The following is a 25880-nucleotide window of genomic DNA, read 5'->3' on the forward strand; positions in this document are numbered from 1 at the left end:
TGTTTTACTTTTAATTTTCGAATGTTTAGTCATCTGAAGGTCAATATTTCATTCACTTCAAGATAAAACGGATAGCTTTGCGGAAGTTTCCAGTGCCCGGTTTCATTTTATGGTTGTTCAGTATGGATGTAGTGTGCCTCTGTCTTTAAGGATGCCTGTCTGTGTGCCCATGTGGGAGAGGTGTGGCGCCGCGGCCAGGGCGACTGACTCCGGAATCTGTGGACCACGGTTCGATCCCCGGCTCCGGCGGCAGGTTAGCCCAGCACCATGTGACTCTGGGCAATAGCTCGCTTAATCTTCCCGACGGCCCCCAGCGCCTAGAGACCCTTACGGGTGATTGTGCGCTTTACAAATGTGGACTTTACATGTGTGCCTGTTAAGTCTCTGGTAGTTTTATTGGCGCTGTTCGTGGGTGCATCTGTGTGGCTATGTTTTATTTGTGTTTTTATGTGCCAAAGCTGATAGGTATAGCTTTATCTAATTTATGTAGTCTCGGATATGCAAAAATGCCGTTTATTTGTGTAGAAATGAAATGTTTTATTCACAAACAGTGCCTAATTTAGGTTTGCTTTAGTTAGCATAACTAAGCCGCATTGCAAAAGAGTACGAACAAGCTACAGGTTTCATTTTGCTTTCACATTTTTTTAATTCAGCTGCAAACCACAGTCTGTATTTGCATGTAACAAAATGTTTCACTAGCTTCCTTGGGGAAGGATTTTCGTATGTTGCAACAATGGATGGTTAATTATTTCCTTCGAGTTTTGCTTTAATAAAAAGTATGATTTCTTCTGTGTAACAGATGATGTGCATTGTTAGCCTATGAGGATAACGTGCAAGTACATGTTATTTTAAAATAACAATGTGATTAGTGCTGTGCTAGTAACATTTTGGTGCTGCTCACTTAGGTAATGTAGTGCCACCAAAATTGTGTGCTTTCATTTCCAAAATATTATTTTTTAAAGTGTTTTTTGGGGAGGCAAGTTAGTTCTCACTTTCCAGCTATCTGTTTCGTGCTGCTTGTTGTATAGAGAGGGTTAGACGCTTGTGGTCTTTTCTGTTTTAAGGCACATTTACTATTATTAATGTGATTGAATTTCACAGCACATCTGTATGTGTGCTTGTTTAATTTATTAAAGGAACATTGCATAATTTAATTTGGTATGTTTGGGTTTTATGCTAATTGCCTTCATTTAGTGAGTTTTGTTTTCTGTAATGAAACTGTTATTTGAATAAATCTACAAATCTTGAGAATTGGAAAAGCCTTGTTGTGTAGGTTTTCTTAATGGCTTTGTCTGAGCATTATAGTTAAGGATTCTCCCTTTCCTGCCTATTGAACCTCCTTAATTAAGTAGGGATTTGCGTCCACAGTTTTTGGTTAAAGAATCGTATGAGCAATGGCTAATTAGGAGACTAATGCGAGGATAATTAGACCCCCAAGTTGGAGCATTCTGTTTGCAGTGAAGTGGTGGTTTAGACTCCCAAGTCTGACAAAGGTGATCTGGTGGTGCAGTTCTGAAGAGTGGATTGGTGAGTATTAATAGGTGGTATGTCTAGCAATGTGTGGTTTGCGATGGTTTTTTGTGTGGTTTGCTGATTGCATCCATGTTAGGTTATGGTATCATGTTTTGATACCGTCATGCACATTTGTTGCATATTATGGTCTATTGCTGATAAAGAGGCATTATTAAATGTTATGATTTTTGTATAGACACTATTTCATGTGAAGATATGGATTTTGTTTGACCTTGAGTTGGGTATAATGTCTGTGGAAGTTTTAAGGCAGCACCCAGGTTTTGGAGTTTAAGAATTCACTATTAGTCTAGTTGTGAGTGAGTACTAAATAAGAATGGTGAATGGACTAGTGGTGTTTTTTTCTTTGCACAAGGATAACCTAAGTAAAGTTGTTGCAGGTTAAAGCCTAGCTAAGAGTGTATGTGGTTGGAGTGCCTTGAAGCGCCACTTCTCTTTTGTTGTGAATTTGGTTACCATCCTGTTTCCTGGTGCACAGGCATGGGTTTTATTGTTTGTTTTTGGTTTATGAATTCGATAGCGATTAAAGATGTTGTTTTTTAGTTCTTGGGGGTATGATTGTGTGGTATTGTGCGAAATTTGTTCAAAATTACAGTGGGTGCAAATCTGGTGAAACTAACAGAAGGACAAGCTCCTCCACAAGTTGGAAGTCCGGCTCACCAGAAGATTGTACATTCTGGTATGTATTCTTGCTTATGGCTTAAAGAATGGCACAAACCTATTGCTAATGACAATGTTAAAATTTCCTGAGAATGGTATGTTTGAAGTGAAGAAACTTTCTTACTTCAGAAGTAAATTGTTTGACGTACAACTGCAACCAAGACCTCCACAGTTTGAGGCATTAAACAAATGAGATTTGGTAGCCAATACGATGGCGCAACTCAAAATGTTAAGAGGTCAGTTTAGTAAGGCTGTGCATGATTGGATGGATACAAGGTTGAATTTGCGGGAAAAGTCATGGCCTACTGAAGTGTTCGAAACAGTGGGAGCATTTCCTGTGATTTCCATGATCCAGTAAAAGGACAAATCTAAAGAAATTAAAAATGAGAGAAAAAGTGTTTTGGATGAAAAGGAAGAATTGATGGATGGATTGTTGACTGTGTGACCACTCCACTCTACAATAATAAGCAACAGAAAGCCGACCGATCAGCCTTTGCATAGGGCACTCCACTTAGCGGCAACACGGGTCAATTTCATTTTTTTTGGTCAGTTTGAGCTAAAGAAATTGTTGTTGTTAAATTCTGTGTTCTATGCGGTAGGTGATGGATTTTGTGGCAAATACAGAATGCCTATAATAATGTGTAGAATGATGTCACAGAATCGGGTTAATGGCTTAATTCCAGTGGCTCTAGGTATAATGCACAGAAACCTGAAGTAGGGCTCCCGGTTTTATGGTATATGTTCTTTTACCATTTCCGTCTGTATTTACCCATATTTATCTTTTGGCCATGTTATCTGTATTTATCCATATTTATTTTGTGCTTTGCGTATAAACGAGGTTGTCAAACTGTACATTCATAATCACTATTGTAGTTTCTAGCATGTGGTTTTCTTTGTTTTTTTTCAACGCACAAACTCTGCTTTTGTTCATGGTGCCATATTTAAGTATGCTTTGCTTACAGCACTTAATGGCTTGATTAATGTAGTTGTACGCCAAACTTCATCCACAGTTGGGCTGTTGATTCCTCCATACAGGGACCTGAAGTCACAGGCTTTAAGTACTGAGCAGCTTCAATTGTTACATTTTGCAATATGTGCAAATGATAGATCTGCTGCACATGTAATGCCACTTCCTGCTGTGATGTCACTTCCTGCTGTGTTGTCACTTCCGGCTGTGATGTCACTTCCGGCCGTGATGTCACTTCCTGCCGTGATGTCCCTTCCTGCCGTGATGTCCCTTCCTGCCGTGATGTCCCTTCCTGCCGTGATATAACTTCTAGCCGTGATGTCACTTCCTGTGAAACCACCTAACTTGGAGAGTCCCCCCACTTCTTTTTTAGGACTTGTACCCAGCCTAGCAGTGTGCACTTCAGTGCCTCACCCCACCGGGCCATCCGCCCGGGAATCACCGCTTCCTCAGCGCTCCACAATCTGTGTGTGGAACATCAACTGCGTCACCGGATCCAGGCTGGCCCCCAGGCACTCCACCCATACCTCAATGGTACGCCTGTCCTCACGGGAGGGAAACAAATCACGCCCGCGGGGGGACCACAGAGCAAACTTCAAAGACCAAATACAGTGGTCCCCACGCCACCAGTGCTACACCGCCGCGCCCCGGGTGTCAGCCGCTGTTAGTGCAATCCGCTGTCAGTGACTCCAGCATAGGGTTCAAGCTCGTAATCCTCACAGGTCTACGTTTCAGCACTTTGTTCTTGCTCCGGGGACACTCCTGCTGCACGAGCCAGCCATGTCTCCTGATGTGGAGATCGCGTGGCCTCTCCTCAACAGCGCCACACTTCACAGCTGCTCCCCACTGAGCCTGCTGTGCAGGGATCTCCTCACCCTCTGAGCTCTCCTCTTCGGCCCGCTGCGCACCTCGGGTCTCTCAGCGCACCCTCTGTTAACACTCCCGCAGCACGAGCCGGTACTGTCTTCCAATATGGATACTGTATTGCTGCTCCCAGCTGTGATGCACACCTCCTCTGCACCCCTTCCCCCCCCCACAGGCCGACCGCCTCGGGATCTAATTGTCCCCTCAAGGCTCTGCCGGCAGTCCTCGTCAATTGGCCTTCTGCAGGTCCTCGGGGGAACCCAACTCACCCGAGGCCTACCAGTCCGCAGATTGGCCCTGAACACCATCAGGCCTCCGCCCTATCTCAGCCGACTCCCGGAGGCATGGGGTCTGCAGCCCACAAACAGGACCTCCACAATCACTGTAACAGTGGCAATCCACTAAACGGCTCGACAGGCAGCTATTTGCCTCTGATTATGGAGCATTAGTACGGGTCTGGACAGGAGCTCAGGAAGCTAGGTCCTGGCGGCCATGTTTCCCAGGTCACGCCCTCTTCTTTCTAGCGAGAAGGCACCGTTTTGTGTACGGCTCCCACTCTAGAAGTAACTGGTTACGAAAAAGTGAAGTAGTTGTCATTGGCCACATGTTGAATGTGTTTGTGCCTCATTCACAGGAGACACTTTTATCCCCACTAGAAAGCAGCATTTTACAAACATTAGATTCAGACTAAATATGAGCAATTAAAATTGGCAGCTCCAAGTGTGCCAATCAAGAGATGTGAACCATTAAATCCAGCTATTCCTTTACCATTGTAGAAAGATGAAAATCGCGAGGATGTACAAGAAAGTCAGCAGGATTATATTGATGTGAAAGAAAATAATAAGCACAAAACCAAGACTTCTGCTGGGATACCAATTCAAAATGGACTACACATTCTAGATTTGCTCTATGCTTTGAAATTGCCAAAGAAAGTAGTTGTGAAATGTGCAGCCCATGGAAATTGTAGTGCCATGTTTAACAATTGGATGTACCAATGAGTTTACTAAATTATGTGCCATTGTGAGTACTACACTGCCAATAGACTCATCACTTTGCTGTTTTCATGGACAGTTGTGGCCTACGATTGGGTTTGTTTTCTCTCGAAAACTGTGCATCTAGTAAAAATAAGTCGTATCAATAATTAAGAAACATTTACATGTCGTCTCTAGTTATCCATTATCCAGACTATTACAAAAAAGAACTGCTTTTGGGAGAACAGCTAAATATTTCTCACTTTCCTACTAGAGAGCCAGAAATCTGTTCCTTGCTGCTTATTGCTTAAAGAGGGTCAGATGCTCGTGGTCCTTCCTGTATTTAGGCCTTTTTTCTATTATTATTCTATTATTAATATGATTGATTGCCACTGCACAACTTCCTGTGCTTGTTTATTTTCTTAAATGCACAAGGCATTTTTTTCATCTATTACGATTTTGGTTTTATGTTAATTCCCTTAACTAATTGACATTAGCATTTTGTAATATTATTAGAATAAATCTACGAATAATGAGACCTGGGAAAGTCTTTTTGTACAGGTTTTCGTATTTTTTGGGATGACCATTAAAGTTCAGGATCCTTTCTTTGCTGCCCATTAACCCTCCTTACTTAATAAGAGGAGATTCAGATATGAAGCTTGAGCACATCACCCCTAGAACTGTTGGCTTTACCAATGTTTGTAACCTTTAGTGATGCTACTAAGGAGGAATGTGAACACCTGCAGTGAAGCTGCAATAAATCAGCAGGGATAGGGTTAACACCAGGTTCGGCTGGTATTTGTCAGATTCAGCAGGTCATCTGCATTGTCCGCGGGAGAAGAGCAACGGTTCTATCAAGGGTAATAGTCACACAGAAAGCTTATAATAATAGGTAACAGTGGTAGTAGGTGTCACAAGGTGAGAAAAATACATGCGTAGGCCGATTCTGTTGAGGTTAGTGTTGCCAAGAGGAAACAAATTAGCAGTGCACCTTGTTTACATGTGCTTTCGTTCTCTTCTAGTGTGAATGAACAGAGGCTGGCACGCGCAGCCATGCAGAGTACAGCAAATTACCTGTGGCTGGTGTCTGATATTCTCGGGCAAGGAGCCACAGCCAATGTCTATCGAGGCCGCAACAAGGTGAGTACAAACTAACTGCTCCAAACTGTAACCCAGCTCATAATGTGCACTCGGCGTGTTCTGCATGTGTAGCAATGAACCGTGCTTGATAACCTCAAATATGACCTATAATTATTGCATTTGATAATGCATGCTGTGAAACAAAGCAGTACCCAGTATCAAATGATAGGTTCTGTAGATATACATTATGGGGAATTAGACACGTAAAGGAAATGCATATGGTGCAAGAGGATATTGTTTATTAGCAGAGGATAACTTCTGCAACTGGAGGTCACATTTTAATATTGCTGTAAAGGGGCCACATTCCTACTTGTTGTCAGTGCTTAGTTTGTAAAAGAATGAGCAGGGCGGTTCTAGAGCTTTTGGTCCCTGTGTGATTCTCCTCTAATTTGCTTACAATGTGACATCATAGGAACTGCCATCAATTGACTATCATTGAAGCAACTGTGCAAGAAACAACTTTCCTGGTGCAGATATCAGTATAGCAATAACATTATAGATAATAACCCTAATAAAATAAGTAAACTTGGAAACTGGAAGACTGGATATTTCACTGTTCAATATGCTCCATCAATTCAACACAGTAAGGTATTTATTGTACAGTTTCAATCAGATTTCTAGTAATAGTATGTGGATTGTCTTTCAGGATAACATAAATGATTAGTTGTTACCTCAACACAAACAAAGCAGATCGCTGTTGAACAGATATGGCTGTTCAGTTTGAAAAGTCTCAGCTCAGCAATAAATCGTGGACTGGGATCAGGGGATATAAGTGCCTGTTTGCAGACAGAAACATTACAAAAAAGAAATTTTTCTTTGAATTGCAGAAGTATTCAAAGATAAACATAGGACCCTCCTGTCTGGGCCTCCCAGTGCTTGATCACAATTGCGAGGCCCAAGTGAGAAGGCACCTCCCCTGGGCCTCGCACCCAGGGTCCAGCAGTGCAAGGTCAGAGTGTGACCATCCCCATAGCCTTGCAGTTATGGACCATGTCTGTGAGGCCCAAGGGAAGGAGGGCCTTCCTTTGGGGCTCACACCATGATTCAGTGCTGCAAGGCCCTGTGAAGTGCCTTTACACCCTGAGACCGCGCCTTGGCTTGGAGCTCGGTGACCAGAACAAATCCCTATCGTCTGAAAGTGAAGAACAGGATCCACTCTCATTTGCCCTATCCCTCCCTCTCGAGTACAGAAGCAACCTTTCCATCTTTATCTGCCAGTGTCTCTTCAACTGACCTGCCATTATCTTAAAGTGAAGATTTTAAGGTTCATGGCTGCTCGTTCAGGGATGAATCGTTCCAAGTTTTTATTTTTCTCCTTTTTAGCACCTCTAAAGGTAAACCTTTTAATAAAGTGGCCTGTGTAAGTCACCTCAAGTGGTACAAGTCCTCCTTCCAAGTTACCGCGCTAACAAATGCTGGCCCCCTTGAACCTCTGCACAGTGGTTGCTCCCACGTCAGTGTTGGGACATCCCACTGAGCTGGCCAGCTCCAGGATTCCAAGTTAAACTGTTTGGGTTACGCCTTCTATTGATTATCCTGCTTGCCTGCATAAGTCCCTTAGCAAGCAAAAAAAGTTGGACATCTTACATCCTCCTGGAGCCTACTGTAGGATGCTGGACAAACATCTAAAATGAAGAACAATCCTGCTTCCTGTCACCCTACTTTTGTAGGCCTTCAAGCACTTGACCATGGCTGATAGGCCCAGGGAATGGAAGACCTCTTCTTGGACTTGCAGTGCTGCTGTTATGACTGAGAGCGACCAGTGGGGTGATAAGGGTTTTGTGGCTAGGGTGAAGGCAAGGTATATGGGTCCTCGTTCCACAGGCTGGACGTAAAATATGTCCATATCTTGGGTATATTGGACTCATAACACCTTTTGGAGCTAGTGGCATTGTGCCTGTTGCACCATTGATCGCTACACCCCTGAGAGGGGCCTCCTTCACTAAGCCTCAGTCATGATCCAGTGCTGCGAGGCCCAGGGATGGAGGCTTCCCCCATTGAGCTTCTCAGCAATGCACCATGACTGCAAGGCCCTTTGGAGGATGGGCACTTCCTGTGACTCACAGTTTTGGATCAGGCCTCCGAGGTGCGAGGGAGAAGGGGGGTAGTGGCATAGTAATGGCACCACGGGTCGCGAGGCAAGTAAATGATGCTAAACAGTGAAACAATCTTAATTTTGGGGCATTAGATCCCTAACATCCATGAGTCCTGGTGCCACCACTTCTGCTGCTTTACTGATGGCAAACCCCCTGACATGGACTCCTGCACGAGCCATGGTACAATGCTGAGAAGCAGTTACAGTTGGAAAAGGGAACTGTGGTGCATAGGAAGGATTACCTCCCATCCCCTGAGCTTCGTAGCCATGGTCTAGCTCTATTAGACCCAATTAGGGTGGCCAATTTTCCATTTTCACTTCACAGGACACTTGGGGAGACACATTAAGCTTGCAGAGACACATTAAGTTTGCAGAGACATCAGTAGAAGTTTGTTGGGGAGCAGGGGGAACTATAAATCACATATCCTATGATTCAACATGCTGATCAATTACTTTCTCATTAAAGTTAGCAGTATCTATGATACTTTGGCAGGGGACTCAGAACGGAAGGCCATAACTAACTATTCCGCACCGGCTGGTTTGTTAAAGGTAGAATTATCATCTTTCCTAAAATTAGGAGGGATGATATTATTAATCTCACTAGAAATCTGGCTCCCCACTGAATCCGGCACCTCTTGACGTGCTGCTGAAAGGGAGGAGACGTAATCTTTCAAGTGGTGACTGACATTTACAATCACTCACTGAAAGCGGCGGTTTTTCAGATGCTTGGAAAAATGTTATCATCAGACCATGTTAAAAAAAAAAAAAATGAAAACCTCCTTGGATCCTGCACTAGGCAAGAGCTACCAGCGAATTTCGTTACTTCCTGGCATGAGTATAAAATACTAAAGACATTTATTAACGAACATCTCTCCATTTTTTGGGGAATCCTGTAATATTCTGCCCCTTACCCACACAGGTTTCCAACCTGATTGCAGCTCAGAAACATCACTCTTAGCGGCCACTGAAGAGTTGAAAAATTTCTTCGACCAAGGTGGATCAGCCACAGTCATTCTACTTATTCTTAGTGCAGCATTTTTTACTGTCTCCTATCCAATTCTACTTCATAGGTAGGAAGAATCTGAGATTACTGATTTAACACTAAAATGGCTCGACTACTACCTAAATAATAGAAGCTTTCAGATCAGTGAAGGACCTTTTTATTCAGTCTCCCATCGTTTTTATTGGGTTTCGCCTGCCGAAAGGCTGCGCTCTGCGCAGCTTTTCAGCGCAGGTGAAATCCTTTGTTGACTATAAGGAGTTCGGGAACGTCCCCCGGCTCTCATTGGCTAGCTCCATAAATGGAGGCTAGCCATTGAGTGCCGGATCTGTCCGTCAAGGCCGGACCAGATTCGGGGGCGTTCCCGAGATTTTTTCCCTGGGCGGAGTTACGTTGTTTCCCGTTCCCTCCCCTTTCCCGCCGTCCGTGTCCTCTCCCGCCCCCCTCCCGCCGTCCGTGTCCTCTCCCGCCCCCCTCCCGCCGTCCGTGTCCTCTCCCGCCCCCCTCCCGTCGTCCGTGTTCTCTCCCGCCCCCGAATCTGGTCCGGCATTGAGCCGGCACCCGCCTTCCTGCTCCGGCCGTCTTCTGCGTCTCTCCTCCCCCTTTCCCGCCCCCTCCCGCTTGACATTTTTACCTTCCGATCAGTATTCACAGGGGAGGAGAGGCAGGGAAGGACTCGTTTCCGTGACCGACTCCCCTGTTTCAAACCTTCCTCTGGTGCCATTGACGCCTGCTGCTGCGTTTTCAGCCAGTTCACCTGCGAGGACAAAGAGGCGCAGAGCGCCCGGGAGTCGGTGCACCCGCCGCGGGTAAGTCTTAGAGGTGGGCGCTGCAATGCTAGGAGGAGGGAACCGGTGACCCTGGGCAGGCGCGCCTTGTCTCCCGCACCTTCCCTTTGCGTGCGCTGTATGGGCGCCGAACAACTAACTTATGCTTATTTCCTACACATTCCAATAACTTGGAATGTTTACCTACCTTTGTTTCTGCTGGTCAGTTTCAGTGTATGCCTATTTGGATCCGTGGTTCACAAATTGAATATTGTCATTCCATTTTTTTTTTTAATAATTCCTGAATTTTTGAGACGGGGAGTAGATAGGCCTTTGCGGGGCAGGGGGTGCTGCTTCCAGGGGGAACCTATTCTATCTCATGCCTTCCCTTGGTGATGATATGGAGGGGGAGGGCGTTACGCCACTGCTTTGAGACTTCTAAAGTGTGAGCGGGAGACTTCACTCAAGCTCTCCTACTTCCTTACACCTAGCTATAGCTATGCCTCTGTTTCCTTCGTAAATTGGGCCTCTTTGTTTCATCATGTGTTGCACCTGACCAGCGCTCTGTCTGTTTTTACGTATGTGTTTTAGGTGTATAGCAGAGCGCCGCAAAAGTTAACCATTGCTCCGCCAGCTCCTAAATAAACCTGAAAATGATCCTCTTTCACTGGTAAGTCCCTGCGAATGTGTAAACCAGTTGATGCGTAGCCGGCTTTGCTGAGCTAGCTAGAGCTGGATTCGATTATTCACGAGGACAGTTGATCGATGAAAGCGGGACGCATCTATCTCGTGTTTTATCGCTGCCATCTCGTGTTTTATCGCTGCCTGGCGTAGTGCATAAAATATCAACTGGAAGAAGAACAATCACACCCGGGCAGGAGGGGATATGCAGCCGCGCAATTAGTAGGCGATGTTTAAGGGTGTGGGTAGATGCAAAAAAAATCCGAGTATCCCTTTGTCAGATTTCCAAGGTTGATCGCATCACCCTCACAATCAATAATTCTTTATTCGGCTATTAATGAATGATCTAAAAAGTACAATTAAAAACACATACGATGTAGCACACATCATAGAACAGAAAAGCTATGAATACATATACAATAGTCCCCTCACAGCTAGACTCATTGCATTTATTCAAAAGTATTCCAAAGAATAGCATTCCCCCTTCTTGATGACAATCTGTGACCATTTTATCCCTAGCAAATCTCGCGATACAGGTTCATTTTACTCTATATGGGGCAGTGGATTTACAGCTGCTTTTTGGATATGTGTAATAAGGCAGTTTAAAGGTCCTGGAGTCACAGATAGTGTTGGCATGCACTGTTTCTGTAATTATTTATTTCGCTGGAAATGAAAGGAGAGAGAACCTAAAATGTTTTCTAATTTGGGAGTCTAGGTTTAGTTTGTCTTCGGAAATCCAGATTATTGGCTTCCTTTCAAAGATAGCCTTTTGGGGCAAAGTAGGTGTGGTTGGGGTAGGCAAATGAGCATCAGTTAGCTGTTTGTCCCTATTACCTTGTCTCTACTTTTTTGCTCTAGTGTGTTTCAGCCCCTTTAATCCATATTGTTGACCGCCCTGTTTAGGCCGTCTGACACTACCAGTTCTCAACGCGAGGCAATAAAAAAAAGTTGAAGTAATAAAATACGTTTTCTCCAATACATGAAGAGTTGCCATGTGTGAGACATGATAGAACATAATTTTGAGTGTGGCATCATTAACTTATATATTTCAGTGGGCTGCAGTTTCCAGGATTTTGTAAAACTATTCCGTTTCTGGAAAGTTGTAAATCATTAAGTTAACTGATCTTAGTACTACTTTGATTTGCTACAGTGTGAATGTGGTACTGTGAGTACATTTCAATATGAAAGTTTGCTGGTTTGGGCATTTGGGGCTAGAAGATGATTCTTAATTAAATCTTACTCAGGGTTTAGCTGCTGTGTGTGTGGCTCTCTGTATGTATGTGTGTGGCTGTGTGTGTGGCTCTCTGTACGTGTGTGTGTGGCTCTCTGTATGTGTGTGGCTGTGTGTGTCGCTCTCTGCATGTGTGTGTGTAGGAGAGACAGCAGTGTGAGAGACAGCAGTGTGAGTCTTCTAGGGAGAGCATGGTGTGTGAGAGGCAGCAGTGTGAGTCTTCTAGGGAGAGCATGGTGTGTGAGAGGCAGCATTGTGTGAGAGACCGCAGTGTGAGACCTTTTATTTATGTTTTGGTTTTTGAAACAAATAAAACGCATGGTTATCTGCAATATCATTAGCTCAAACTCGCGTAAATACGCGACCTATTGCATTGCAAATGCTATAGGTCTCGCATTTGCGAGAGATTAAGCTATTGGCATTGTAAATGACAATGCCATTTATTTATTTATTTTCAAAACCAACACATACATAAAAATTGCCATTTACAATGCCAATAGCTCCAACTTTTCAAAAGGCGAAACCATTGCATTGTAAATGCTTGTTAGGTTTTGCCTGGCGAAAAGATGCACTCTGCGCATCTTTTTCGCGCAGGCGAAAACCTAATGAGAACTGTAGTGTGGGTTTGGGTCGGCCCTCGTCATTCATTGGCTGGCTCCATAAATGGAGCCTAGCCATTGGACGAGGGGCCTGTCCGTCAATGCCGGACCAGATTCGGGGGCGTTCCCGAGATTCTTTGGCTTTTGCCGACGTCACGCGACGTCAGCCGAAAGCCGGGAACGCCCCCGAATCTGGTCCGCCATTGAAGGCACCCGGAAGAAGTCCAGGTGAGTGCTTGCTTTGTTTTTTTGCTTTTTACCGCTGCCTCGGCTCCCGTTCCCGCCCCCCTACTGCTGCCTCGCTCTCTGTGTCTCCCCGGCCCCGTTCCCGCCCCCCTACCGTCTTCCCGCCCCCCTCCCGCTGCTTCTCACTCCAACAACCGCAAGGATCAGAGCACTGCTGTCTATTGTGCGGCTGCCCCCGGCAGGTGACAGCGGACCCCCAGCTGGGCTCTCAACCCACCCCCTTCGCCGGGATCTTTCAGGCATAGCCCACGCCCCCCATCACACACACATCCCCGTCCCTGCCAGCCAGGCCGTGGCAGGGCGCCTCGGCTTTATAGCGCCTATCAGTGCTTTGTATTTGTGTGATAGCGCTTTTACCTACAGCCCCCACCCCCGGCGACATACCTCCGTCCTCCCTGCATCCAGAGCCCTCGCCCCGCTGCCTGGGTCCTCCGCGCTCTGAGCCCGTCGGTCACTCGTGGAGCAGGCTGCAGATGCGGCAGAGAGGTTAACTCTTGCCGTTCCGCGGCGCAGACAATGCTCCAGCCTGAAACAGCTGAGCTCTGGCCAAGGCTGGATGGCGGGGGAGGGGGAAACCATGGATACACCGATATCAAGGTGGTGTCGGGGGCGCGCGGGTGGACAGGACGGGCTGGGGCTACCATATGCCATCGTCTGCACAGAGAAATGTCAAGTCCTAATTAAAACATAGTGTTGCATGCTACCTTATGCTACAATAAATACTGTACATATTTGCTTCACGAGTGCTGTGCTCCTTGGGGTCTCTCCTGCCTCTCCCTCTGAGCACAGGACACTTCGCCACAAAAAATAAAATACACGTGCAGATCGCGTGACCGGGAGCAATCGTCCACCGCGACGTGAGCACTGCACACACCGCCATGTGTGCTCTGGTGCACGCACTGACTCCATCTCGTCCATAATCATTAAAATAACATGCAACCCGTGTGAACGGGAGCAGTCACCCGTTCTGTGAGCGATCTACACGTTAGCATGTGTGCTCCGGTGCATGCACCAAGCAGGCTCGTCCATAAGCAGTAAAATAATGCACATCCCTTGTTCACAGCTCTATGAGCGCCGTACCGCCACCATGTGTGATCTCGTGCACGCCCTGAGTCCACCCCGCCCATGAACAGTAAAATTGCGTGCAGCCCCTATGAATGGGATGGAAACTAGGAATACCCTAACCTTTTCTTACTGCCCTTCTTCTGTACTGCCTCCTTCCCTTCTGTTTCTTCATCAACCATATGATTCTCCACTCGCCTGTCTCTTCCCCCAACATTCTGTTTTTCCTATACCCTTCTCTCCCCATACCCTTCTGTCTCCTCCATGCCCATCGGTCACTTTCCTTGCCCATCTGTTTCTTCCCAGCCTTTCTGTCGTTAATACGGCTCCTGTTTCTACCTTTCCCATCCTTCACTCCACTTGCCCTTCTGCTTTTCCCCTTGCCCTTCTGTTTCTCCCCTTGCCCTTCTGCTTTTCCCCCTGCCGTCCTGTCTTTCTGTCTTTACCCGTGTTTGGTCTGTACTCCTGCCCTGCTGTTTCTGCCCTGCCTTCCTGTCTTTCCTGTGCTTCCGTCTCTACCTCTGCCTCCGTCTCTTCTGCCTCCGTCTCTACCTCTGCCTTTCTGTTTCTCCTCGACATTTGTATCTTTACCCATGCTTCTCTTTCACCCCTGCACTTTTGTCAGTTCCCCTCCAATTCTGTTTCTCTCCGGGCCTTAGTCTTTACCCATGCGTCTGTCTCCACCCCTGCCCTTTTGTTACCACGCCCTTCTGCTTTAGTCATGCCGGTCTATCACTCCCCTGACCCCCTGTCCAGGGCACAAGTCCTAACCAAGCATTTGCAATGCAATAGGTCTTGAATTTACACAAGTTTAAGCTATTGGCATTGTAAATCACAATGCCTTCTATTTATGTTTAAAAAACGAAAACAAAAATAAAAGGCATTGTCGTATGCAATGTCAATAGCTCAAACTCTCATAAATCCGAGACCTATTGCATTGCAAATGCTTGTTTTCATGGTTTCCTGCTTATGCCTGTGTTCCCCTTTGGCGCTCGTAGGTGCTTACATTTTAATGCAGCATTTATCCCATGTTCTGCATGCCCACCCTGCGTCGCTGTTTCTTCTTTTTGAAACTTTCATAACAGTGCTGGTCTGCCAGGTTTCCGTGGAGCGCTTCCCTATCCCTCACCCTTCCTGCCTCGTTACAATACCACTGTGCAGCTGCTGCTGTCAATCTCACGACTATCTTGAAGATATGCCATTTCAAGTAAATAAAGTAGTAGAAACAAAATGTGTACACTGTAAAATCGTAACGAAAGCAAACAATGCGCGCTGTTTATGTACAAAACAGATATATCCACTTGCAGTATGTAGCGAAATCAAATTAATATTTAACCATTAGCAATACCATTAGTATACGATGTGCTCAAAGAATCGAAGACTTTCACATAGCTTAAAAATGTGCTTGCCAGTGCTTTCTGCAATTGAGCTTTTTACAGCAACATTACATAGCAGGCAATATTTTAAGGGGTAGGCCATATTTCTGTAAAGGGCAGTACAGTTAGAAAGTGTTGTCCTTCTTCACTGTTCTTGCTTATAGAACTCCAGCAACAAGTACCAAGACGCCCAAGTGACGTCATGGTTCTAAGGTCCCGCTGTTGAGCAGACGGAACCAACCTGTTTCTAAAAAGTGACAGGAACAGATTGTTGATCCAAACAGCCAACACATCCACAGTGTATTATCTATTCAAACATGGTGGTACCAGATCCCTAATTATGTTTCTGGATTATCAAGCAATACGGCATTGGCTTCTTATAAGACTGCCAGGCACTATACCTACCAGGTCTCCTAAATTGGCAAGCAGATCTGCTAAGCATATATTACAATGAAAATCACTAGTGGTAGCTAAGTGTAAACCTCATTCAAAATATGTTGTCAGGAATGAAGTTATCCACAAATTGATCTTTTTGGTACCAGACTAAACGCAAAATGCTCAAACTTCATGTCAAGAGAATGCTGCACAGCAACGGCACTGCTTTATATAATTACAAAAAGATATGGGCACAGCCAATATCCATTGCACAGGCGCGAGCTATTGGCTATGACAGTGCTTTTTAGGTTTCGCCTGTGTGTGTGGGGGGCTCTGTGTGGGTGTGTGTGTGTGGGGGGGGGTCAATGTGAGTGTTTGTGTGTGGCATTTGCGAGAGATTAAGCTATTGGCATTGTAAATGACAATGCCATTTATTTATGTTAAAAAAAAACATAAATAAAAATAATGTCAAGAGCAATGCCAATAGCTCTAACTTTAACAAAGGCAAAACCATCGCATTGTAAATGCTTGTCTTTATATTCGTCCACTTTCAGATATCCTATGTTCTCATGGATTTCTATGGTGTCGTATGCGAACGACAGGCAGATTATTGTTTCACTAACTCCTAACACATGAGTAATATTGTACCAACTTAATTCCAGTTTAAAGCAAGTTGCAGATTGGTTGGCTACCAGTTGCGATAAAACTGAGGTATTAGTAGTTGGCAATAATCGATCCTTATGGAATGAACTTAGCTGGCCCAAGTCCCTCGGGGAACACCCCTTTCCCAAGTCAGAAATAAAAAGCTTGGGTGTTATAAATGATAGCTTTCTAGCCTGAGCCTCCATAGTAAGTTTGCTATCGTCAAGCTGTATCGGTCTACTGACAACCCTCAGTAAGCTGTTGGGCTGACTGCCAACCCCCATACGGACAGTGGTTGTACAAGGCTTGGTAAAATCATGTTTAGACTATGGGACCGCCCTATACCTGGGAAGTCCACTATCCTTGATTAAGAAAGCTCCAAGTGATCCAAATCACTGTGGTCCGGAGACTTCTGGGAATTCCACAGCATCAGGCAGCTTCATCCGCACTAGCCACATAACATTGGCTACCGATACAAAACTGATTCAGTTTAAAGCTCTATGCCTGGCCCATTGATTCATCCCTACTTTCCCAGGAGAGAGCTAAGATCCTGGAATTTAGGTCTACTCTCTATTCCTAGGGTGAAGAAAGCCAGGAGTGGAGGGTGCTCGTTTGCATACCTAGAACCCTAATTATGGTATACCTTACTATTAGCTCTCAGAAATGCACTCAGTTTCCGGAAACCGTTTCAAACGTATTTGTTTGCTGAAAATACAACGATTTAGAGCTTGGCGGACGTTGTAGCACTGGGAAGCCCTTAGGTAGCCTTGCGCTTCAGAAATACCTTGAATAGTATAGCAGACGTTTTGGGGTTTCATTCTAAATCCCCTTCCAGGCCATCTTAAAAGATAACTCTGCTGGAATTTGAGTGTATCAATTGTGATTACTGTTCATACTATATTGGAGCTTTGACTGCTTACTATTGCAAATATTCAGCTAGTAGTGTGGATAACAAACAACTCTGGCATCCAAATGGAATTAATTTTTTTACGCTTTAAAAACCCAGTGGTAAATACCCATTATCTACCACGCATGCTGCCAGTAACTACCTACTACCACGGGCCCTGTACAGTGGATATGTTTCAGCCATGCAACTATAGTTTATGACATCTGATTTCTGCTTAACCACTTCACCTAAATATGATGGAAATAAACACTGCAATCTAATGCTGGGCAGTGTCATTAACTCAGTAAAATTTCCCTGGGAGTGGCAGTGCCTAGTTGAAAACCTGGAACCAGGATACACGTTTCTTAATCCCAGACTCCCATTTGGCCAAATTGTGTTCTGTTGGGCAATCACTTCTAAATATATTGCTGTGCTTCCTTTTCGACAAGATTGGGAGTATTTTAGTCCATGTAAAAACTGAGAGTAAGTTTGTGATTAAAAAAAAATGACTGGATACTACTTGGGGAAGTGAGAAGTTGGTATGTCTCTTAAACATCTCATAAAAAGCTAAAAGGTTTAAAAGTGCCTCGGAACCTAAATGTGTGAAAGTGGGCGTCCTGTGGTGCCTGTGTATGGATACAGGGAGAGCAACCCGAATTGCAGACCAAATCTACAAAATGCAAAGGTTGATCTCTCTACCAGGGCAACCTCCTGTTGGCCTCCCAATATGTGCAGCCTGAGGGCCCACTTACTGGTCCTTGCAGCTTTGGTGTAGCGCTTTGAGGCCTCAGGCCCCAGGGTGAGGTGGGCGGGGGGGAGAGGAGAGGAGAGGGGGCGTACTCATTCGTTATTCCGCGCAGTGCGACACTTTATTTCGAGGCCCATAGAATTGGTGGTCCCCCTTTCTCCCCTCCTGTGGCCTCACAATGCTACAACATAGTTGTGAGGCCCAAGGTTTGAGGGCTGAACAAGGGGCCTTGGATAGCTGCCCACACAACTCGTGTCTTGCGCCGGCCCTGAGAACGAGAGCTGTGTTCAAAGCTCTACTCAGAGGTTCGCAGCCTGCACTCAAAAATGTCAGAGCGCCAGATACCAGGGTTTATTCTTGTATTCATGTTAGGCCTTTTTAATCCGGTACCTGCCTACCACAATATTCCATTCTTGCTGGTCCCTTTATGTCTGTATTTTTTGTTCTTTCTCTTCCTCCTTTCCCGTGTTGGTGTTTTTCCTCTCCTGCTCTCAATTAATATCATGTGTCCTGGCAAGGCCGAACTGGGAATTAAAGTCAGCCCTGGGAATTTTCTCCAACCAGTCCTGGTGAGAGGAGGAGGTTGTCCGGATGGCTATGTGGCCCCTGGGGAAGCTCTACCTGCCCCAGGAGGCTGGAAACACTTGTTTGCTGCTTTTCTTACTGGGGGGTTAGTATTGCAGAACTGCTGCAAAACCGTCCCCCACCGCTTTAAAACCAGACCTCACCGTTCCAGCCTCCAGGGAAAACGCCCAATGCCTGCTACTGCCAGTCCGGCTCTGTGTCCTGGTATTAATAATATCTTGAAGAGAGCTGTAACCTCTCGACGTGGATGAAGTGGGAGCCAGGATACTACATTGGAGTGTGTTTTAGTATTATGTGGGGATAAACTTTTAACACTTGGGGGTTTGAGAGGGGGGGTGGGGACGGGGCTGCAGATATGGAACACATTTGTTCACAGAGTGTTTATAGGACCCTATTCTTTCGTCTATTGAATGAACACTGACCTCTGAAATAATGGCTAAAACTGTTTATTGTCACTCCTCAGTGACTTAGTTGATTGTGCACCATAAAAAGTCCCAAAATGGAAATCAGTAAAGTAATAAACACTATGACACTTGAACCCTACTGAGGCAGACAAAGTACTTAGTTCTCAAAAAGGCAAGATTTTCAAATGAAGGCAACTTTTCAAATTAAAGTGAAGATGGAGGGACCGATTCCCCTTTAAAGCAGAACATGGAATACACTTGATCCTCCAAAGTACTTCAGCATGCACAAACTTTGACTGCCTTTAAGGGCATCTACTACCTTTTGTATACATCATACTCAATTTCGACAGGTTTTAAAGTGAAAGATATCAAAATAATATTTGTTTACAATTATTACAGTTTCTCTATGCATTTGCTTCCATATTAGTTCTCCAAAGGCCTACCACTGCGGAAATGTACTATTGTGGACAAATAGAAAATACCTTGTAAAACATATCCCACATTTTACCTCTTATGTTCCCAATATAAATATTTATAAGCTCCATACACTGTCTCACACTTTCATTCATATTCACTTGCGCACACACACAAATACTCTCTTACGCACAAGCATGCATGCCCACACTTCCCATCACATATGGCACATTCTTGCATTGTGAGACAGCTTGGCAGAGCACTTCCTGTTTTAAGACTCCCTTAATTTCATTATGTATACAAAGTCGTTTTTTCTAGCAGCACTTGGAGATCTTCGAATGGAGGCTTATGGTGGAGTCAGTGCCCTGGTTTTCTTAGATCTTTTATTGTTTTATTACACCGTTGTCTGCAATGTCATGTACTGGGTCTTGCAAAAAACTGAATTCATGGCTTGGCCTTGAAACGGCTCATCTACTCATCTGTCAGGCTTTGGCCAATTTTGCAGGCCAGCATGAGACTTCACCCTGGCCGTCACAGTCTAGGCCTTGGAACGCTTCTATGTATCTACTCTCTCTGTTACATCTGCACTGAGCCACGAAATGTGTAAAATTTTACCCTACCTAACTGCAGAGAGAACATATCTTGGCATCTCGGCCATCATGATCTCTCCTTGACTGACTGTAGCGATGCTCTGTGTTTAGTGGTGCGTAAGTTCCTGCTGCTGGCAGGTGTTCCTAAATTGATCCACTCAAAAATTACTTCTCTGCAATCTCCAGTGGCTGATAAATCTATTTGTAGCAACACCCCTGGCTTTATTTTCAGTCAGATAAAGAACTCCGATTGTTTTCAGACGTCTGCGTTGTTTCAGCCAAGCGCTCTTAAAAGTGCAGAAGGAGAAGTTTGAAGGAAAACTGTTTTTAGCCATATGCCATCTCTCAGCAATTCACTCCTTATTGAGGTAATAAAGTCTGAAAATATGGCTTTTTTGAGATGCTTTGAACAGAAGTGTCAGATTCCTTGGTTTGATCCTCTTGCTCTCTAGTGCCATAAAAACCTTACAGGTTGTTTCCAAGGGCCCAAAAAGAAAGAATTATCACAAAAGACAATGGGAACTGACATCAGTAATACTTGGAAAGCTTTGAATAATGGTATTTAATTTAATCTTATTTGAAAGAAGATCCATCAAAGCTACACATCTATGTGCAATACAAGAACACACATTGGTAAAGCCAATAGGTCTGGCATTGTTCTCCAGCCTTCTGGTAATTCTTGTTTTGGTCATGATGTTGAAAAACTTTGGAAAGAGGCCGGATCCTCATCAATCTAAAAAAAAATCACTTGCTACAGGCAAAACAAGTTTTACGGTCTCAAAAAAACACACATGACTATAGCGCTCCCTGGCCCTGAAGCGAACTACTTTGTGTGTGGGTGTATTCCTTATGAAAGGCTGGCATGCCGTAACTCGTAGTAAAGACAGCCAATGGCTGAAGTTGCCTGATACATTGCCCCTAAATGCATGCTAGAGTGGGTGGAAGAAAAATGCGACAACCACAGATTAATGGATGAAGTCTAGCTCATATCTCTATAATTAACCATGTTATGCACATAGTATAAAATCAAAAGGTCTTGGCTAACACAGACCTAAAAGGTCAATCATTCTGGTATTGACTGCAAGAAAGCTTAAACAGAAGATGGAACAAAAAGAAATAATAAAAGGAAGAAAGCGAGAAAGAAAACAACGCGAAAGAGAAAGAAAAGAGCGGAAAAAAGGGGGAGAGAAAGAAAAACAAGAAAGCAAGAAAGAAGGAATAGAAAGCAAGCAAGAAAGAGAAAAGCAAGAAAGAAAAGATAGAAAAAGAAAAAGCAAGGAAAAAAGACAAAGGGAAATAATAGCAAGAAGGAAAGGAATTGAAAAGGAAAACAATTGCAAGAATGAAAGAAAGAAGGAGAGAAATACAATGACAAAGAGGATGATGTGATACCGAACAGTTCAAACGGACATAGTCTGGTATGCTGTCAAATGGAAGCAGTCAAAATAGCAAAAAATTCCACAAGGCATTTGCACCACCATTATTGCCAGGAGATGGGCTGTCATAAAGATGGAATGTGTATAAGAAGCATACTGCTATAGCATCAGGCTCTAAACACTAAGGCAACACTAAAGTAATTATAAAGTAAAAACAAAAACACTGGCACTGAAGTGAACTAGCATGTTTTCAGATCTACTCCTTGTGAGAGTCTAAAATGAAGACACTCAAAGTGAAGTTAACAAGAGGTTTAAATAGACTGCCCCACTGCCCCATGTTAAATGCTGTAGGGGGCGGAAGCAATGTGTGAATGAGACAACAGACCAATGGCTAAAGAGAGGTGGCTGAAAGTCCCTGTATGTAAGTACATTAAACATAATTTTAGTACAGTCATAAGGACTTGGCTAATGCCAGCCCTAAAATGTCTTTGTGATCCGTGGTGGCTAGTATTTAGAGTATTGTTTTCATTAATTTACTTGATGATAGCTAATGAGATGCACCTTCCGCACTTTGTGGTGTAGATTGACATAAAATGTTCCCTCCCAGGCTTTTGTGCATGCCGTGCTGAAGGCTTGGTTTACAGCATATGTACAGCCACTTTCGCATGCCGATAATATTAACCTTTTAAAATAGGGTTGTTCAGTGTAGATCCTGGAGGGCTGGATCCATACCAGATTTAAAGGATTTCCACATCAGAAATGTAACATTGTATAATTCTAAATAGAACTAATTTCACTGGTAAGAAGTAATCCTGAAAAACTGGCATGTATCCAGCTCTCCAGGAATCGTATTGTGCACCTTATTTTTTTAAAACTATTTATCTTTTAATTCGTAACATGGGCTGTTTCTTCTCTTATATACTTTATTTATCTGTGCTGTCCGCCTGAGTTCTACCTACTTAATGTGATGTCATTAGTGATGTCATTTGAGATGTCATCAGTGATGTCACTGACCATGTCATGGGTGATGTAATACGTGAGGTCATAAGCAGTGCATTGTGGGGGCGTAAATTATAGTTAGCGCAGCAGATAACTATAACTGCTGAATTTCACTGGTTTTGTACGAGTCCTATCTGAGCCTAACTATAACTTCCCTGTAACCTTTGCTTTTGTCAGTAAATTTCTAAGTTTTTTTCAAATTGTATTTTTTAACTATAATGTCCCTACATTTTTTTAATGTTGTTTCCTAATTACGACATCCCTGTAACCTTTGGTTTATTAAGTGACTTTCTCATTTTTTTTAATATTGTATTTCCTAACTGTAACCACTAACCTTTGACCGTGAATGTGTGAATGAATGTGTCAGTAGGTCTGTGAGTGGGTTTTCGAGTGTCTGAGTAGGTCTGTGAGTGAGTGCATAAGTCTGAGTGGGGCTGTGAGTGGATGCGTGAGTTTCAAAGTGGGTCTGTGAGTAGGTGCATGAGCCTCTGAGTGGGTCTGAATCAGTGCATGAGCCTGGGTGAGTCTGTGTGTGGGTGCATGAGTCTCTGAATTGGTTTGTGAGTAGGTGTAGGAATGTCTCATTGGGTCTTTTAAGTGGGTGTGTGAGTTTTTGAGTGAGTGTGGGGGTGGCTGTGTGCTCCCTGTTTTGCCCTCCTTTGCTCTGTTTTGCCTTTTCTGCTAATGTTTTGCACTCCAATTTGCCTTTTCTACTTGTTTTTCTGCCCCCTGTTTTGCCCTCTTCTGTAATTGGAAGTGCGGCCCCCCTCCCTGGGACACGCCAAAACTTCTCTTGGAAGGGGACCAAGGCAAGTGTCTTGGAACATTTTGTGAAGATTCATCAAATGGTACCAAATACATAGGTAAGTCAAACAACGCTTTTCTTATAGAAACATGGTTCTAACTATAACTACCTACTGGCAACCGCCAGTAAGTATTATATATATTTACATCTACATATATATGTTATATAGCACCATATCCCAGTGCAGTCGCCTCTGGGTAGTTATAGTTAGGACAGCATTCCCATAGGAAATGTATTTATCGTGTTGCTAATAACTTTGGCACTGTTTGACGAAGCTCCACAAAACTTTCCCAAACTGTGCTTTTTTTTGCATGGTTCGAATATGGAAAGTTTCAGGGCCGAGAAAAGCGGGGTTTCAAAACAGAAAAACCCCATGCATTTTTCAAAGATTTTTTTTTTTTTAAGAAGATCTACAGCAGAACTTCTGAAGATCTACAGCAGAACTTCTCAAAGGAATTACACCAAATTTGGCAGGAAGCTAGATCTTGGTCCGTGGATTGTGCTTTTTGTGATGTGGTGTAAATCTGTTAAGTATTTTTTTTAAAATAGAAGTTAAGGGTCAAAACTATTATGCTGTATATCTGGACGGTTGGGTCTGCAAGAGGCTCAAGTGACTCTCGCTGGAGTGGCAATTGATAAATGGAGTATTCGGACTAGTCCAGGGTGCTTTATTTTCATTGGTCCAATTCTCTTCAGCGGAGTCAGACTCTCAGGCTTCATTGTTTAATTGAGGGGGTACATGTGGCCCCCTCCCAAGCCATTATTGGCCCCAGGGGGCCCACCTGCCAGAAAGGGAGGGGGGCCACGTGGCCTTGGAGGTGGGGTACCCAGGGCCCAATGAGGCTCAGGGAGGGGGCCAGGAGGCCCACCTCCCCTTTAAAAAAAAACCAAAGAACGGCCCTGGGGTCCCTAGGGCCTAATACGGCTCTGTGAGAGGGGCCACAGGGTGCGACACCCCTTTAAAAAACAAAATAAAATAAAGCCCTGGTGGAATTGGGTCCCTAGGGCCCAATGAGGCTAGGGAGGGGCACACTTGGCCCTCCTCCCCTTTTAAAAACATAAGGCCCTGGGGGTGGAGTACCAGGGAATAATGAGTCTCAGGGAAGCGGAGCCATGTGGCCACCCACCCCCTTTAAAAAACAAAAAGAAAAAAAAAAAGGCCCTGGGTGTTGGGGTCCCCAGGCCCTAATAAGTCTCTGGAAGGGGGTACTCGGGGTCTGCCACCCCTGTAAAATACTTAAGGCCCTTGCCAATTGGTTCCCCATGGCCTAAAGAGGCATGGGGAGGGGGTCCCACATGATCCCTGTCCTCTAAAAGATGTAAGGCCCTGGGGGATGGGATCCCCAGGGCCAAATGGGGCTCAATGGGGGGGGGGGGGGGGGGCACACAGCCACCCTTCTTTTATTGGTATGGCCCGAGGGATGGGATCCCCAGGGCCTAAGAAGGCTCAAGGAGGGGTGGCCATACCACCCCTGTTTTATTATATTTGACCCCGGGGATGGAGTCCCCGAGGCTCGATGACCAACCCTAAGCAAAGGCTGTGCACGATGTGCAGTTGGCAGCCTGCTTGGGGTTTGGCCTCTGGGCCTGCCACTAGGCCAAGCCCTCTGTCCAACCACTGTGCACGGCCAAAGTCTGTACACAGTGTGGGATGAGCTGCCTGCAGGGAGTTGGAAGCAAGGCCTGGCTGCATCACAGGCCAAACCAAAGCACAAGCAATAGCCCTGCGCAGAGTGAAACGAAAGGCCGTGTCTAGTGTGAGGTTGGCTGGCTGCAAGCGGATCAGATATCTCTGGGGCATCACTGATGACCTCATTGATGACATCATCTAATCTTCTTTTGCACACATTCCTGTATAAACTAGTATGGCATTAGAGGCCTTATATTAAGTACACAATAGCTTGGAATCATATGTAGCATCATTAATGCCACCACAGACACAACTCCCTTGGGTGTAGAAAGCATGTGTTATGTGCCTGTGTTATTGACCCTGTACCATGAATTTCATAGGTAGCCTAGTTCGCACAAACAATCAACCACAGGTATATGGGGAACCCTTATAACACACGGTGTTCAATATGTATTAAACTGTTCGGAGAAAACCAAGTTTATCAAGAGACTCAACGTCTGTTCCTAAATTAATGCCCTACTATGGTCATTGAACCTACTTTGAGAATTGAATTTGTTTGTAGAAAGCGAAACTCTCATGAGAAATACTCCACAGAGTAGAAAAAAGTATCTGCTAAGAAAAGTGTAGTGTCTATGAAACACTATTTGCTTAAAATAACCAAGGCCTGAAAGAGTTAAAGATGTCACATTGTTCACAATTTAATATTCTCCTTGTTTGTATTCCTTTTTTCACAGACCCCTGACGAAGGGGCAATTAAGCCCCGAAATGCATTGGGTTTTCATTATATTTTGTGTTTGTAATTTTGTGTTTGGAGAAATTTGAGTCATGTATGATTTCATGCAATCGTGAGAATTACAACATTGTTAAACAATGATATAGTTGATGACTACTTGAGAATTTTTTGATATAACGACACGTTGAAATAAACGAAATGGTTTAAAGGATTATTGTTCTATGTAGTGCATACCAGAGTCCCAGTGGTTTACAACACTGGGCCACATACACATTTTAATAGTGGGCAGGCACTAATCTGGTACTGCACACCTATCGTCCAAACGCTAAAAATAGCACATAAACACGAGTGCAGAACCCTTATTCATTTATATAAAGATCATACTACCGGCAGCCTTCATACTATTGTGAAAACTTTACAGATAGCCCATGTTCTTAAGCAAAATAAGCACAGGCACTTAGGTTAGTATGTTACGTAGTAATTGTCGTGCTTAGACAATTCAAG

General features: G+C 44.4%; 1 protein-coding gene across 3 annotated transcripts in view; it reads left to right on the forward strand.

Moving 5' to 3' along the window:
- TBK1 (TANK binding kinase 1) overlaps nt 1–25880 on the forward strand; it is a 428747-nt gene that overhangs the window by 39704 nt on the left and 363163 nt on the right. For all 3 annotated transcript variants that reach the window (XM_078676127.1, XM_078676137.1, XM_078676146.1), the window contains exon 2: nt 6015–6132. In XM_078676127.1, coding sequence (XP_078532253.1) covers nt 6046–6132 — 87 coding nt within the window. In that variant the 5' untranslated portion in view covers nt 6015–6045. The remainder of the gene's footprint in view (nt 1–6014; nt 6133–25880) is intronic.

This window comes from Lissotriton helveticus, chromosome 1_1, assembly GCF_964261635.1.
Source record: "Lissotriton helveticus chromosome 1_1, aLisHel1.1, whole genome shotgun sequence".
In the NCBI taxonomy this organism is placed as follows: domain Eukaryota; kingdom Metazoa; phylum Chordata; class Amphibia; order Caudata; family Salamandridae; genus Lissotriton; species Lissotriton helveticus.